The sequence below is a fragment of the Mercenaria mercenaria genome, chromosome 6, assembly GCF_021730395.1.
Source record: "Mercenaria mercenaria strain notata chromosome 6, MADL_Memer_1, whole genome shotgun sequence".
Lineage (NCBI taxonomy): Eukaryota > Metazoa > Mollusca > Bivalvia > Venerida > Veneridae > Mercenaria > Mercenaria mercenaria.
In genome coordinates, this window is record NC_069366.1 from 50203055 (window position 1) to 50220686 (window position 17632).

At 37.0% G+C, this 17632-nt stretch overlaps 1 protein-coding gene across 4 annotated transcripts in view; it reads left to right on the forward strand.

Annotated features, from left to right (window-relative positions):
• Positions 1–17632, forward strand: part of LOC123548927 (ATP-dependent DNA helicase Q4-like) — a 361389-nt gene that overhangs the window by 286216 nt on the left and 57541 nt on the right. For all 4 annotated transcript variants that reach the window (XM_045336581.2, XM_045336584.2, XM_045336583.2 and 1 more), the window contains 2 exons: positions 9481–9733; positions 12321–12451. In XM_045336581.2, coding sequence (XP_045192516.2) covers positions 9481–9733; positions 12321–12451 — 384 coding nt within the window. The remainder of the gene's footprint in view (positions 1–9480; positions 9734–12320; positions 12452–17632) is intronic.

Here is a 17632-nt window from a genome sequence, read left to right on the forward strand (position 1 = left end):
GCAGACATATTCAAATGGAGAATCCTCACTTGGGTCATCATATTAAGCTTGGCTGGCTTACGTGATGGGAGAGAATCAAATCTTGTCCTGAAATAAGTCCTCCTAACAGGTCTCCTTTAACCATTTCAAGATTGAGACTTGGTTGTATCACTGGTGTCCAAGACTAGTGTCTTAAAACCAGATCCACGAAGATGATTGATGAGTTATGCAAATTAGCAATTAAGTTCCTTCAGAGTCCAACAGCAGAAGTCAGAATTAAGTATGCATGGCTGTTTTCTCTTTCAATATGAAAATAATTTCTTGTGCGTTGAAACAATTTTCTGTAATCTTATAAGAACAAACGCATTATTGTGTCATGGAATCAGAACATGATATATTACTGTATTCGCAAAAAGAAATGTACATGAAATACAGCAAAACAGTTGCCTATGTTTCAAGGAAATAGACATATTTTGACTTAAGAGTTAGGTCCATGTTTCGGAGAAAAAAGTTCAAACATAATCAAATCATAGAAAGAAAGCTTTGTTTTACATGAAAATTTAACAGCATATACAACATTTATATTATTCTACAAAGCCATTGTCAATTTACTCTTATATTTATTGAATTTCGGAAAGGGACTGCATGAAGGGGCCATGCTAATGGACAGTTCAGAGCCTTTAAAAACACCATTTTTAACAAGCTGTTACATGTCTTCGTTTTGATGCTTTTGCAACAACGTACTAGCATTTAAACTTAACAAAACTGGGTAAAACATCGTTTTTGACAGCTGCTTACATTTATTTCTTTACAAATGGCATTCTTTTTTAAAGGGGGGCAACTCCTTTAGAATATTTTAAGTATCCAACTCTATGGGCCAGAACAATAAAACATGTATTGGACAGATCAGTTGTTTGTCAAGATGTTGTTCGTTTACTAAAAATTTCTGTTGTTTTGTGATAAACTGCTAAACCTTAAAAACAAATGCAGGAAGCCATTTCAATGTAAAATTAAAATTTAATGTTAGTTTGTTATTTTCCATTTGGCTGTAAGAAATGTATAAAGGTTGTTTGGCTGAATGTATAAATCTCTAAACACTGTGCTGCATTGGATAATTTTGACTGTATAAAAATTCTTTTTCAGGAATTTAAAGTTAGTCACCATGTTTAATTGGTAATACCAAACTGGATTGGCTGTACTGGTGCAGAATGTTGAGATAAATATAATGCCAGTTTACAGTCATTTGTCAGTGGTAATTTTGCAAGAGAAAAGAGAAATACAAATTACTGCACTTTCTAATTTTCTTTATAAAAGTCTTTCAATGTCTTAGGCTTGACTATTAGAAAAACAGCTAGAGCTGTTGCACCCATCCATTTATCCTCATCCCTGTCATGATTTTGCTGTTTTTATATCCTGACTCAAAATATTTAAGGTGAGGACTGGGGGAGAGGGAGGTAGAGTCCCTTAGATTTGCCCATGTCTGTACATCAGTATTTCCATCTGTCCAAATTGATGACCTGCATATCTCGTTTATTTTTTGCCCTGGTCATGAAGCTAACTAGGATTGTTATTGTTATGTAGCATGTAAAGTTGCGGTTTCTTTTGGAATTTCATTCAGTCAAACCAGAGTTATGGCCCTTGTCTTAATAAAATGCCTTAAAGTTTGTACATACCTCAAAAAAAGTATTAATTTTGAAGTCACAGAGCCTAATGGGAATATTATTCAACATGTGAAGTTTTGGCCTGGCATCATATGACAGTAAGGTGACAATAAGTAAGGGCACCAGTATCCGGATAATGGACACAAATCTAGTATTTACATCTACTTTGATATGACATTGTTGTTGCAAAAACAAGCTTGTTTATATAATGTGTAGGAGCAGACATTCCTTTTATTAAAAGAAAATAGATAATAGCATTAACTCTATCTCCTTGAACAAAGGAAACCATTTAAAGAACCAGCCACAACAGCCAGAATAAGTGTTTGAACGAGGGACGCACCTATTTGTCTGTGGTAATTGAATAGGCTGGCTGTCTAGGTCAGCTCACTTATACTTAATTCCAGTAATTTCTTGTATCTGTTTCCTCTCCCAGAAATTGCTCAAGCTATTAAATATACTTGCTGACAGTTGGTCTATTTGAAATGGGTGATATAATGCCTCCTTGTGACGTTTTTGGAAAAAAATGGTCTGGAAAACATATTAAGTTGATTATTGCTTCCTTAGAGACTCCTCTACTTCCAGCACAATTATTTTTACAGGGTCGTATTTTATAGGGTAATGACGTAAGGTAGTGCTTATTATTATTATTAGGTCATAATGTACTCAAAAGAAAAGTTATGGAAGAATGACGCAAATGTGTTGAAAAAAACTTTTTTTTAGATAGCTAACTCAATTTAGTGCGCCATTGATTCGATTTTAACAGATGTTTACAAGGATGGTCAGGCTAACAAGAAACATAAATATAACAATGACTCAGTTTTAACAGATGTTTACAAGGATGGTCAGGCTGACAAGAAACATAAATATAACAATGACTCAGTTTTAACAGATGTTTACAAGGATGGTCAGGCTGACAAGAAACATAAATATAACAATGACTCAGTTTTAACAGATGTTTACAAGGATGGTCAGGCTGACAAGAAACATAAATATAACAATGACTCAGTTTTAACAGATGTTTACAAGGATGGTCAGGCTGACAAGAAACATAAATATTTGTTATAGTATTAGCAGATTGAGTAATCAGTTGAAGTTGGATGTCCAACTTGATTTCAGGTTCTTCTTGAAGCTTAATTTTCAAATCATGGATGGATGGATAACTTTAGAGGTGTTATCAATGCTATGGACTATCAGAAGAATCTGTAATTCAAGATGGTGACAAATAGAAACTGCAGTTGATCTCATATAACCTGTATACTTAAGTTGCTATAGTGTTGAAATTAACCAAATTTTGAAAGGTACCCCTGATTTATGATGTTTTTTCAGAGGGTCAGACTTTAATAAGATTCTGACTAATTGAGGGTTAGTTTTCTTGATTGACTAGAGTGACTCCAGACTGCCCAAGTCTGTAGGAAACTCCTACTTCAAAAGCGACCCAGCAGTTAGACTCATTGTTTTATTTAGATAGAAAAGACTGCTGAAATTGATAAAAGTGTGTGTGTGTGTGTGTTAGGGTTTAATGTCTTTTTATGTCCCCACTTTGGGGGGAGCATATAGATTTGCTCTTGTTTGTCCATCGGTTTTGCGTCCGGATTCATTCAGTCATGTAGAAGTTATGGCCCCTGACTTTGTAAAAATTGGTCATTTTAGTGTTGTGTCGCACCTAGCTCCAAAAGTATATGACATAGAGTCACAAAACTTTACAGGAATGTTGGTCAGCATGTGTAGTTGTGCACCTGGGGTTTCATGTCTGGATTCATCCAGTCATGTAGGAGTTATGGCCCCTGACTTAGTAAAAAATTGGTCATTTTAATGTTGTGTCGTGCGTAGCTCCAAAAGTATTTGACCTAGAGTCACCAAAGTTTACAGGAATGTTGGTCAGCATGTGCAGTTGTGCACCTGGGGTTTCGTGTCCGGATTCATTCAGTGTTGTAGGAGTTATGGCCCCTGACCTGGGAAAAAATTGTCATTTTAATGTCATGTAGTGGGGGCATCTGTGTCCCATGGACACATTTCTAGTTGAACAATTTTTCAGTCATATAAACAGTGGTGGTCTACTTGTAACAGTGAGCACAATGCCCAACTTTATCTTTGGTCACAAAGATTTCGAATCATCAAATACCAGTTTTTGGTAAAAACAAGAGATTTCTTTACCTGTATACCTTATTCAAGTATAAAAGAATTAATTTACATTTTTATATGTTAAATTCCTTTAAAGATGAAACATTACTGATTAGAAAAAGTTCAAATGACTAGTTTCAAAGGTTTAAAACTATGTTAAAAAGGCTTTTCCAGTTTTAAAGACTATTTACAGCTGCCTCACAGCACTTGACGTGTGGCAGTTGTAAGATATATCTGTTTCCACCTAGTCTTCAGTGCATATTAATTGTGAAAATAGAGTATCACTGGAGTAGTTTTCACCAGTGCTCATGGATAGACTCGGTGAAACCATGCCTGCTATCTTATGTCTCCAGTACTCAGTAGTACTAGTAGCAGTACAACAACGGTAGCAAAATGTATGTCCGCACTGCCTATTTTGTAAAACGCGTTGTCGATTTCCCCCAAAAACCCGCTAAACTCTGTTGGTTCGGATCCAATTTGGTCTTCTTTTTTTTTTCGCAGGCATCGTGTTTATATCCTGGGATTTGACAAACAGAGCTTCCAATCGCGTGTACGAAACGCTTTAATTAATTGGTCAAGCGTCGTTTATTATCCAATCAGAGCACGTTTTACAAAATAGGCGGTGCGGACATACATTTTGCTACCGGTGTCATATACTGCTACTACCGAGTAATATTATCCTCTGCCCGAATTTGTTGCGTTCTAGAGGATGCACAATTATGGATTGTAAGCGTCCTCCAGAAAAAATGTGCATATTTGACGCATGAAACAGGGCAAAATGAATCACTAATTATATAGACACTGGGCTGACCAGTCCTAGTACGATCCTCTTAATGCTGAGCGCCAAGCAAGGAAGCTACTAGTACCATTTTTTACATCTTTGGTATGATGCAGCCAAGGATCAAACCCAAGACCTCCAACACTCGAAACAGGTACTCTACCACTAGGCTACCAAGGCTGTAAATTGATAGAATTAGAGAAACTTTACAATAGCTGAAGAGCACTTACATTTAACAATTCATTTCTTAGAATTTTCACATTTAGTTCTGTTCATAGTTTTAATTCATCTTTTGGAATGTCACTTTAAGTGATAAGTGTAGTTTCAAATTAGATTGTGTAAAATGCACTTAAGTAGATTAGAAATAAAGTGGAGAAAGTTTGTGAGAATTAAATTTTAATTTCCCAGAAATAAGATGCAGACATTTAATTTTGGGCATAGTTTATTTCCTGGTATGTGAGAAATGATCAACAATATTGGATACCGACAAAATATGGTGTACCATCAGGGTCAGTGCAATAGATAATAACTAGAAACTGAAGGTACAAATGAGAAAATGTACCTGTAGGTATGAAATCATAAAAATAGGTACAAAGTTATTACTTTCACATACAAATGTTTTGCCTTCAGGTTTAGAATTTGAAAAGTAATCTGCTTATTATGCCCCTAAAGATCACATTTGATATGAAGGTCGCTTATGACTGGTAAATGACCCATACTTATTGATTTGAGGTCAGTACGTCAAACGTCCAGTGCTCAATGACCAAATAATTTCTGTTCCTTGTGCAGTTACTGAAATGCATCAAGGGGGCATTTCATGTTCTACGTGCTCCTGTTTTTTTGGGGTTTTTTTGGTCATCTGAATTTTGTTTGCATAGGTAAATGGTCAAGTGTCTGTCATCAACTTTTTAACTCTGAAACTACTAGTCAGAATTATACCAAACTTGGTCTGAAGCATTCTGGCAAGATACACTTTTTGTTCAAATGGGGGCACTTGGTCCCTTTTAGGGGTTGCTAAAGCTGACACTAGGAAAAAACTTAAAAAACTTACTCATATGAACCACTTGATGAATCTTCATCAAACTCTTTTTTCTGTAGCACTATTATAAGGTCATTTCCCAATTCTGTTCAAATGGCAGCACTTTTTCCCTTTCACATGGGGCACTAAAGATAAAAAAGAAATGCCTTTAACAATTTGTTTTAATGAACTCTTGATAGATCTTCATCAAAGTTGATCTGTAGAATCAATTGTAAGGTCTTCTTCCAAATTTTTTCCCAAGGGGGTTATTAGAAGTAAAACTGAAATACTTTTAAATATTTGTTTTCAGGAACAGCTTGATGGGTCTTCATCAAACTTGGTCTATAGCATTATTAAACAGTCCTCTCCCAAATTTGTTTAAATAGGTCACTTTGCCCTTTATGGTAACTGCTAGAGCTAAAAATAGAAATATCTTCCTCTTATGATATTTGTTAAACTTAGCCTGTAGCATCATTAAAATGTTCTCTTTTCATGAAGTACCCCTTTTCGGGGGCCACTAGAGCTAAAAATATAAATGCAGCGAAAAATTATTTAAATTTGCTGGTCATGAAATTTTGTTCTAATGTCCACACAGACTTTGAATTTTTATTGCCCCCCTTTGAAGAAGGAGGGGTATATTGTTTTGCAGATGTCGGTCGGTCAGCCGGAATGTAGAACAATCCATTTCCGGATGATAAATCAAGAACTCTTGGGCCTAAGATCATGAAAGTTGATAGGGAGGTTGATCGTCACCAGCAGATGACCCCCTATTGATTTTGAGGTCTGTATGTCAAAGGTCAAGGTCACATTGACCCTGAATAGTAAAACGGTTTCCGGATGATAACTCAAGAACCCTTGGGCCTAGGATCATGAAAGTTGAAAGGGAGGTTGGTCATACCAGCAGATGACCCCTATTGATTTTGAGGTCAGTATGTTAAAGGTCAAGGTCACAGTGACCCTGAACAGTTAAACTGTTTCCGGATGATAACTCAAGAACGTTTAGGCCTAGGATCACAAAAGTTGATAGGGAGATTGGTCATGACAAGCAGATGACCCCTATTGATTTTGAGGCCAGTATGTCAAAGGTCAAGGTCACAGTGACCAGGAACAGTAAAATGGTTTCCGGGAAATAACTCAAGAACGCTTGGGCCTAATGTCTGGAAAATTGATAGTTAGGTTGGCCATGACCAGCAGATGACCCCTATTGATTTTGAGGTCATTAGGTCAAAGGTCAAGGTCACATTGGCCAGGAACAGATAAACGGTTTCTGATCTTCTTGTCCAAAACCATAGGGCCTAGGGCTTTGATATTTGGTATGAAGTACAATCTAGTGGTCCTCTAGCAAGATTGTTCAGATTATTTCCCTGGGGTCAAATATGACCCACCCCGGGTGTCACATGGTTTATATAGACTTGCATAGGAAAAAACTTTGAAAAACCTCTTGTCCAAAACCACAGGGCCTAGGGCTTTGATATTTTGGATATGAAATCATCTAGTGGTCCTCTACTAAGATTATTCAAATTATTCCCCAAGGGTCAAATATGTCTCCGCCCTGGGGGTCACATGGTTTACATAGACTTATATAGGGAGAATCTTTGAAAATCTTCTTGTCAAAACCACAAAGACTATGGCTTTGATATTTTGTAATGTAGCATCATCTAGTGGTTCTCTACCAAGTTTGTTCAAATTATCCCTCTAGGGTCAAATATGGCCTCGCCCCAGGGGTCACATGGTTCATATAGACTTATATAGGGAAAAACTTAGAATCTTCATGTCCATAACTTACATCATTCAAATTTGGACCACATGTGTAGTTTTGAGTGGCAAGATGAACCTTGACATGAGTTGACCTTGATCTTGACCTAGTGACCTACTTTCCCATTTCTGTAGCTACAGCCTTCAGATTTGGACCACATGCATAGGTTTGTGTACCGAAAAAAACATTGACCTTGTTATTGACCTAGTGACCTACTTTCACATTTTTGAAGGTACAAGCTTCAAATTTGGACCACATGCATAGTTTTTTGTCCCAAAATAAAATTTGAACTTGATTTTGACCTAGTGACCTACTTTCACATTTCTCAAGCTACAGCCTTCAAATTTGAACCACATGCATAGTTTTGTATACTAAAATGAACTTTGATCTTGAGATTGACCTAGTGACCTACTTTCACATTTCTGAAGGTACAAGCTTCAAATTTGGACCACTTGCATAGTCTTGTGTTCTGAAATAAAATTTGACCTTGATTTTGACCTAGTGACCTACTTTCACATTTCTGAAGCTACAGGCTCCAAATTTGGACTGCATGCATATTTATTTTTGTGTTCTGAATTGAAATTTGACATTGATTTTTACCTATTACCTACTTTCACATTTCTCAAGCAACAGCCTTGGAATTTGAAGCACATGCATAAGTTCTGTCTACCAAAACGAACTTTGACCTTGAAATTGATCTAGTGACCTAATTTCACATTTCTCAAGCCACAGCTTTTAAATTTGGACCACATACACTTTGTTTTGTACCGAAATGAAATAGACCTTGATTTTGACCTTGAGCTAGTCTTGAAATTTGGAACATTCAAAAATGGCTCATTGGATGGCGCCAAGATCTCTCTGTAATCTCTTGTTAGGTTAATAGGTTAAAGGTCAAGGTCAGATTAAACCAGAATGGTAGAACTTTTGTTTACAGTGAGCATATAATTTCTGTTCCTTGTGCAGTTACTGAATGCATCAAGGGGGGCATTTCATGTTTGACGAGCTCTTGTTACATTTTCAGTTTCAGACAAAAACTTGCTTATATTTTTTTGATTAACTAGCACTGCATAATGGATTATCAGGGCTCATAAGATCCACTTGACTGCCTATTGATACAAATAGAAATTGACTCTGGATGAGTTGAGCTTGTTTTAATACAGGACAGTTGCCATTTTTGACCAAAAATATATTAAAGTCCATGAAACAAAAATGTCTGTTATAAAAAAGATCAAAATTGAAGTTTATTTTTTTCTTCGCAATTCTTTCTCAGTGTGTTACAGTACCCCATATTATGATTGCATACGCTGGTTGCTCGATAGTCCCATAAACAGTTTCATTAAAATAGATGCAAGTACGTCTATGCTCCAGAGAGGGCCCTGTACTTTAATGGGAAGAAGAAGAAGATGCTGTAGATAAGAATTGTTTTTCTGTAGTGAATTGCAGGATGATTAGAAATAGCAGCTGGACAAGTGAAAAGTCTTGGCAGCTCATCAAACATGACCCGTGCTTATAACGAATTTGCTGAGCACTGATTATCATGTACCATGTCAATTAAATCAGCCAATTTTATGACTCTGTTGAATAATCAATATGACAGTTCAACTGGTCACTGTTGTTGACACTATGGTTAGGGAAAGTATAACAAAATATCAAAGGATCAGTGAAAATAAAAGAGCTGTTTGAATGGTTCTTGTCCAATTACTCTAAAACAGCAAAGGTATGTGCGAGTTAACAAAGACAAGTGAGAATGAACAACAAAGTCATGTGCAAGTAATGCCTGATAACATTCATCAGTTTATAAAATTTATCAGAAATGATTTGTCATCATAAGGAGTGGATTCAGTGGTCCAATGGTAACACTGCCTAAGAATATGAAACCAGGGGTTGCAAGTTCGAGCTCCAGCTCCTCCAACTGAATTAACTTACATTAGGATTAGAGTGTATGGGCCTTTCAACTGGTATACTGAAGAACTGGGAAAGATTCTGGAATTTGGGAGCATTTTCTGTGTCTTTCATTATCCTCCAGTTAGAACTTAATTACACTTCTGAGGGAGCCGCCAGTATGGGTTTCTCACTATCATTTGAACCAGCGTCATTCATATGAATTTTAATTAAAGTAGACCACTGTATAGTCCCAATTAATTGTCCTGTTTTTTGTTTTTTTCAGGCTGAAATGTTTGATGATGACTTTGATATGGATACACTTGATGAACCATCAAAACCTGATACAGAAGCTACCATGGAAATTGATGGACAAAGTGGACAAAACACAAGTGTGAATAATAGTGGATCTTCTGAATCAGGTCCTGGGTTAGAAACCAGTGAGAAAAATGCTACAGAGAAGGCAAGGTTGTGTCCTGGACATGAGAGAGCATTACCTATACAGGAAACAGTTATGGATCTAGATGTTAAGGAGGAAGGTATTGAAGTCATACTAGGAATGTCATGAAATCTGGTCAAATTCAAAAGGACCTTTTTGGGAATAGTTACATCGTTATTGTCGCTTAAGCATAAGCTTGTAAGTTTAAAACCAATCAGACAACTGCGTCAAGGAGTTGACCCTTTGCCTCAGTTGTCAGAGCATTTAATTTCTGTTACGGCAAAAGGTTGTAAGTCATCCGAGATACAGACTTTATCTTGTGCCGAAAATGGCACTTCCTATGCCGAAATACTTCACACCTTTTATGATGACTTCTTTGAAAAGGGGAAGTGTTATGGCTTCTTTAACATAAGCTTGTAAGTTTGAAACCAATCTCTGACAACTGCGTCAAGGATTGGACTCTTTGGCTCAGTGGTTAGAGCATTGGCCTTCCAACTGTGGGACCCAGGTTCGAATCCCGCTACAGGCACTTGGAATTTTTCATAATAAAATTCTGTCCTCTTCTATTTCTGTTACGCCAGAAAGTCGTAGAACATTTTTAGCCCACCATCATCAGATGGTGGGCTATTCAAATCACTCTGCGTCCGTGGTCCGTCGTCCTTCCGTCCGTCCGTCCGTCCGTCATTCCGTCCATCCTTCCGTTAACAATTTCTCGTTATCGCATCTCCTCAGAAACTACCTGGGGGATTTTGACCAAACTTTGTCAGAATGATGTATTGGTACCCTAGTTGTGTCCCCCTGAAAATCAGACTGGTTCAACAAATTTTTAGTAAGTTATGGCCCTTTGTTTATTTCTATAATTTACATAGATTTATATAGGGAAAAACTTTGAAAATCTTCTTGCCCCAAACCACAGCGCCTTGGGCTTTGATATTTGGTATGAAGGATCATCTAGTGGTCTTCTACCAATATGATTCAAATTATTTCCCTGGGGTGTAATATGGCCCCGCCCCGGGGGTCACATGGTTATGGTTTATATAGGGAAAAACTTTGAAAAACCTCTTGTCCAAAACCACAGGGCCTAGGGCTTTGATATTTTGTATGTGACATCATCTAGTGGTCTTCAACTAAGATTGTTCAAACTATCCCCCTAGGGTCAAATATGGCCCCGCCCCGGGGGTCACATGGTTTACATAGACTTATATAGGGAAAAACTTTGAAAATCTTCTTGTCCAAACCACAAAGCCTAGGGCTTTGATATTTGTAATGTAGCATTGTCTAGTGGTTCTCTACCAAGTTTGTTAAAATTATCCCCCTAGGGTCAAATATGGCCCCGCCCTGGGGGTCACATGGTTCATATAGACTTATATAGGGAAAAGTTTATAAAAACTTCTTGTCATAACCTACAACATTCAGATTTGGACCACATGTATGGTTTTGAGTGGCAAGATGAACCTTGACATGAGTTGACCTTGATTTTGACCTAGTGACCTACTTTCACATTTCTGTAGCTACAACCTTCAAATTTGGACCACATGCATAGTTTTGTGCACTGAAATAAACTTTGACCATGACATTGACCTAGTGACCTACTTTCACATTTTTGAAGGTACATGCTTCAAATTTGGACCACATGCATAATTTCGTGTTCCGAAATGAAATTTGACCTTGATTTTGACTTTCACATTTCTCAAGCTACAGCCTTCAAATTTGGACCACCTGCATGGTAATTGTACCGAAACAAACTTTGACCTTTACATCGACCTAGTGACCTACTTTCACATTTTTGAAGGTACAGGCTTCAAATTTGAACCACTTGCATAGTTTTGTATTCCGAAATAAAATTTGACCTTGATTTTGACCTAGTGACCTACTTTCACATTTCTCAAGCTACAGCCTTCAAATTTGGACCACATGCATGGTTTTGTGTACCGAAACAAACTTTGACCTTTACATTGACCTAGTGACCTACTTTCACATTTTTGAAGGTACAGGCTTCAAATTTGGACCACATGCATAGTTTTGTATTCCGAAATAAAATTTGACCTTGATTTTGACCTAGTGACCTACTCATTTCTCAAGCTACAGCCTTCAAATTTGGACCACTTGCATAGTTTTGTGTACCGAAATAAACTTTGACCTTAAGATTGACCTAGTCACCTACTTTCAAATTTCTCAAACTACAGTCTTCAAAATTGATGCACATGCATAGTTCTGTGTACAAAGAACTTTTCCTTGAAATTGATCTAGTGACCTACTTTCACATTTCTCAAGTTACAGCTTTCGAATTTAGACCACATGCACAGTGTTGTGTACGGAAATGAAATTTGACCTTGAGCTAGTCAGTAAGTCTTGAAATTTGGAACACACAAAAATGACACATTGGTGGGCGCCAAGATCACTCTGTGATCTCTTGTTATGAATAAACTAGGTCCTAAACTCTAACATCGGCCATAACTATTCATTCAAGGTGCCATCGGGGGCATGTGTCATCCTATGGAGACAGCTCTTGTTTTTTCCAATGAAAACAGATGCAGATTTTCATGGAAATAGTCAAGCCAAACAAACAAGTTGTTTACTATGAGAAACTTAGAGCTTAATGAGAAAACATAAAGAGAGATAAATTGTTTAAGATATTAAACTTGATTTACTATCTCGTTGTTGTTTTGTTGTTTTTATATTTACAGGTATTTCAACATTGTTGTGCTATTTGGAACTTCATTCAAGCCAGTGGTTGGAGAACATGTCTAACGTTTATGCTTCATGTAAAGTGCAGTGCTACGGAGGACCCAGTCAGCTACAAGCAATAGCAAAAAAGGTAAATTTTCACCATCATAATGAACCAGAATGTTTTAGAGGAAAACATTTCATAGAACTGAAAGAACATAAAAAGGTAATAATAATAAAGTGTTTATTTAACGAGGCAACACAGTTGGGTGTACCCAGTCTTCCCTGTGAGCATCAAATGTACATATATACAGTAAACACAAATTAACAAATTAAAGTAAACAAAGTCATGAAGGGATTATAATGCAAAATAGCATATATAAGAGGATTACATGAAATTTACATAAGGAAGGTAATAGAATAAACAACATGGTTTAATGTAAAGTTACACTGAAAGCAAAAGTAATGAAACAAACAAGATACAATTATTTGTTAATTATTTATAGTTTTAAATAAGTACTCTGATATCAAAAAATATCATAGTTCTCATGCGGTTAATAGATGTTGTTGCCCACTAGAGAACCACCATTTTAAATAATTGCTTTTGAATGTGTTCAGGTTTGTTGATGTTTTTATATGATAAGGAAGTGAGTTCCATAATTTTGCACCAGAGTATGCCAGTGATTTTCTGCAGAATTCAAGACGAGGTTTTGGAACTAAAAGTAGTCTTTGATCATATGATCTCAATGACCTATTTTCAGTATATGTAAATAGTTGCTTCATATAACTAGGGAGAAGGTTGTTAAGAGATTTGTATACTAATATGGCTTTTTTATAATTAACTCTATCTTGAAATTTCATCCAGTTAAGTTGAATAAATAAATTGTCTGTTGGTGTGTCAATGTCTTTATCTAAAATAACACGAGCTGCACGTTTTTGGAATTTGTACATGTCATTCAAAAGCTCAGTGTTACAGTTTCCCCAAATAGTGCAACAGTAATCTAGATGAGGAAGAATGTATGCATTGAAGAACATTTTTCTAGTATGGAGATTTAAAAATTGTTTAATTCTCATAAGCAAATATAATAAGGAGTTGCATTTATTCAGTGTCATTTGAACATGCATTTTCCAGTTAAGGGTATGATCAATATGAACTCCCAGGAGTTTTTCTGTGGTTGAAGTTTGTATAGTTTTATCTTTGAGAGAAATATTTGAGTCTTTGATAGTATTATATGTGTGGTTTGAAGGTGAAATGAACATTGCTTTAGTTTTTTCAGCATTTGTAATTATTGAATTTCGTTCACACCAGTTGAGGTGACATTCTTGCATGAGCCATTCACCACCAGAGGACATGGTTGTCGCTATGGCTTCAAAGATAAAACTCAGTTTCTCATATTCAAATGACGGAAATATTAAATTGCACCCCGCCCTCCACCTTTGGACACATTCTAGCTCAATTTGACCAAGGGGACAAAATCCCCCCTTTGATTTTGTTGAATAAAAACACTAAAATTTAAAAAAGCTCAGTATAAAATTTTAAAAAATACAATAATTATTAAGACAAAAGTTGAAAAATTGTTGAGAAAGACGTTAAACCTAAACACACACACACACACCAATTTGTTAAAGGAATGTAGAAAAAATTTGGATATACATATAATTTAAAAAAACATAAGGGGTGGGTTTCTCTGCCTTGATTGAATTGAGCAGGGGGAATTTTGCCCATATCCACTCATTTTCATTACTCTAGGACATAGTAAATTTGTCATCATAATCACAGTACATTACTATATAGTAGAACCTGTATGGAGCATACCCTGCAAAGGAAAACTAAAACATGTTTTTGCACAAAATTAACATTAGTTAATTAGTTCAGTTTACTAAAAAAATTTATAATCTCTGGCAGTGGTAGAGCAGTGATTGTTCTTCGGAGGTGTTGTTAACAAAGGTTCTACATAATTATCAGTATATCATTGATATGGACAAGTCAGTGAAATATTGATTCTGAACTTTTTAAAAGGAAATAGTAAAGAATTGAAAAAGTAATTTTTATGCCCCCGAAGGGAGGCATATAGTTTTTGAACCATCTGTCCGTCTGTCGGTCTGTCAGTCTGTCCGCAATTTTCGTGTTCAGTCCTTATCTTTGTCATCGATGGATGGATTTTCAAATAACTTGGCATGAATGTGTACCACAGTAAGACGACGTGTCGCGTGCAAGACCCAGGTCCGTAGCTCAAAGGTCAAGGTCACACTGAGACATTAAAAGGATAGTGCATTGATGGACGTGTCCGGTCCATATCTTTGTCATCGATGGATGGATTTTCAAATACCTTGGCATGAATGTGTACCACAGTAAGACGACGTGTCCCACGCAAGACCCAGGTCCGTAGCTCAAAGGTCAAGGTCACACTTAGACATTAAAGGATAGTGCATTGATGGGCGTGTCCGGTCCATATCTTTGTCATCGATGGATAGATTTTCAAATAACTTGGCATGAATGTGTACCACAGTAAGACGACGTGTCGCGCACAAGACCCAGGTCCGTAGCTCCAAGGTCAAGGTCGCACTTAGACATTAAAAGATAGTGCATTGATGGGCATGTCTGGTCCATATCTTTGTCATCCATGGATGGATTTTCAAATCACTTGGCATGAAAGTGTACCACAGTAAGGCGACATGTCGCACGCAAGACCCAGGTCCGTAGCTCAAAGGTCAAGGTCACACTTAGACGTTAAAGGTCATTTTTCATGATAGTGCATTGATGGGTGTGTCCGGTCCATATCTTTGTCATTCATGCATGGATTTTAAAATAACTACGCATGAATGTGTGACACAGTAAGACGAGGTGTCGCGCGCAAGACCCAGTTCCATAGGTCAAAGGTCCTAAACTCTAACATCGGTCATAACTATATATTCATTCAAAGTGCCATCGGGGGCATGTGTCATCCTATGACAGCTCTTGTTTAAGAACGAGGAAGTCCAAATATTCAAGAAAAAAAAATATTCAAGAAAATCAAAATACAGTCGAACTTCGATGGCTCGAACTCGAGGGTCCCGTGGAAATTAGTTCGAGTTTTCCGTTGTTTGAGCCATCCAAATGGCGGCCATTTTGAATTTGGGAATTCGAGGGCATGATGTGTTACAAACCTTACATCGTAATATCTTGTCATATTGTACCTAAATGTGTGTATGATACGATGATAAATAAAAAACGAACGCTGAAATATGCTTTATTATTTATTTTCAAACATGACATAGATACGGAAAAAACACAGATAAAACACTCATATAATTATAAGAATTTGGTGAAGACATCATCAATAGAAAGACATGAATAACAAACCTTTTTGAATCATAGTCCAGTACAAATATTATCAAATTATATTGCTTTCCAGTAGCCGACTTAGCTATCCCCCCGTATCCGGGTCTTTTACTAAGTTGTTCAGCCATGCTAAAGCAGTATGAAAGCTGACGTCGGATCTCCCGTTTTTATGCAGAAAAAAATAAAGACAGACGTGGTATGTACATTGCTCAATCATTTTAAATAATTTTATTCATATATATCAAAGCCCATTAAAGCATTGCAGTGAACGAAAGTCACTTTCTTTAATTTGTTTGCCGTATACCGACGCTAATTATGTAAGCGTGTGGAAATTACGCGCGCGCCAGTTAAAGGGGAAGCTTGGCGAATGTCAGGCAGAAGTGTGAAAAGCTTTGTAAACACAAACCATCCCGGCAAAAAATGTCTGTTCGACTGAATAGGTGTAATTATCACTGTAATTAAGCCGAGGGGACCATCAAATGAGTTCGAGAGTTCGAATAATCAAAGTTCGAGCGATCCAAAGTAGAACTGTATAGAATAAAGAAGGAATGAATTCGGGACCGGGCGAAGAGTTCGAGCCATCCCGGGTGTTCGAAAGATCCAAGTTCGAGCCATTGAAGTTCAACTGTATTTGAGAAAAAGTATTCAAGAAAACCAATTTGATCTGTTTGCAAAATATTAGCCTTGCACGTTTTAAGATGGTATAAGTGGGGAGAGGGGGTGGGGGAGATCAGAGGGAGTCCTAGGGTTTTGATAGGCATTATGAGAAACATTGTAATGTTATGTGGATGTTGGCATCATAATGTCTCCACCCCCCCTCCCCCACCCCACTGGGGAAGACATTGTTTTTGCCCTGTCTGTGTCTGTCCGTCTGTCACACTTCATTTAGGGTCACTCCATCGAAGGTCAAGGTCACAGGGGCCTGAACATGGAAAACCATTTCCGATACCACATGACCCAGAATGTTGAAACTTCATAGGATGATTGGTTATGCAGAGTAGATGACCCCTTTTGATTTTTGGGTCACTCTGTTAAAGGTGAAGGTCAGGGGGGCCTGAACAATGAAAACCATTTCCGATCAATAACTTGAGAACCACTTGACCTAGAATGTTGAAACTTAATAGGATGATTGGACATGCCAAGTAGATGACCCCTACTGATTTTGACATCACTCAATCAAAGGTCAAGGTCACAGGGGCCTGAACATTGAAAACCATTTGCAATTCATAACTTGAGAACCACTAGGCCCAAAATGTTGAAACTTAGTGGGATGATTGGACATGCCAAGTAGATGATCCGTATTGCAACCAGCCATCAGTGTCTCTTTTACTTTCGCTCCTGTCCCCTATTGACTTTCTGCCTGTACGACTATGTATTGGGGGAGACATGCGCTTTTCTACAAAAGCATCTTCTAGTTTGGTGCAATGTTTACTTTGCCAGTCATCTTTGAAATTTTTGTGATGTTATGCATGCTATGAAATAATACTTGATGATGATTGATAACTCTGTATTTGTTGGTATATTTGTTAAGAAATTCTGCCATTTATCCCCTAGGAATTGATGTAGATCAATGATTGTTCCTCAGAAAATTACCTACAGGTGTAGATTACACATCACTGTCATAGATGTAGATTTCAGATTATATTGTAATTACTACATTATTAGATCATATTTATGTGAAAATGAGCATTTTAATGCGAATTTGAACCTGCTATATAAATTTTAGGGTGCTTTCCCAGAAGGGATGGAATTTCTGATTATTGGGTGCTGTTATGTTGTGGATGTGATAAACAAGTTATAATGTTATAAAACTGGTGAAATAAAACAAGATATGATTAATTTTACCTTGCGGTCTAAATGTTATCTCACACCTGACATTTATACACCACAGCAGTTATACTGGTACAAAATGAATTTTCACTTTGGCTACACCGTCATGAAATTATTACATGCAACGTGTAACCACCCATCATGTATAATTAGTGTTAAAACACAGTTTTGCTATAAATT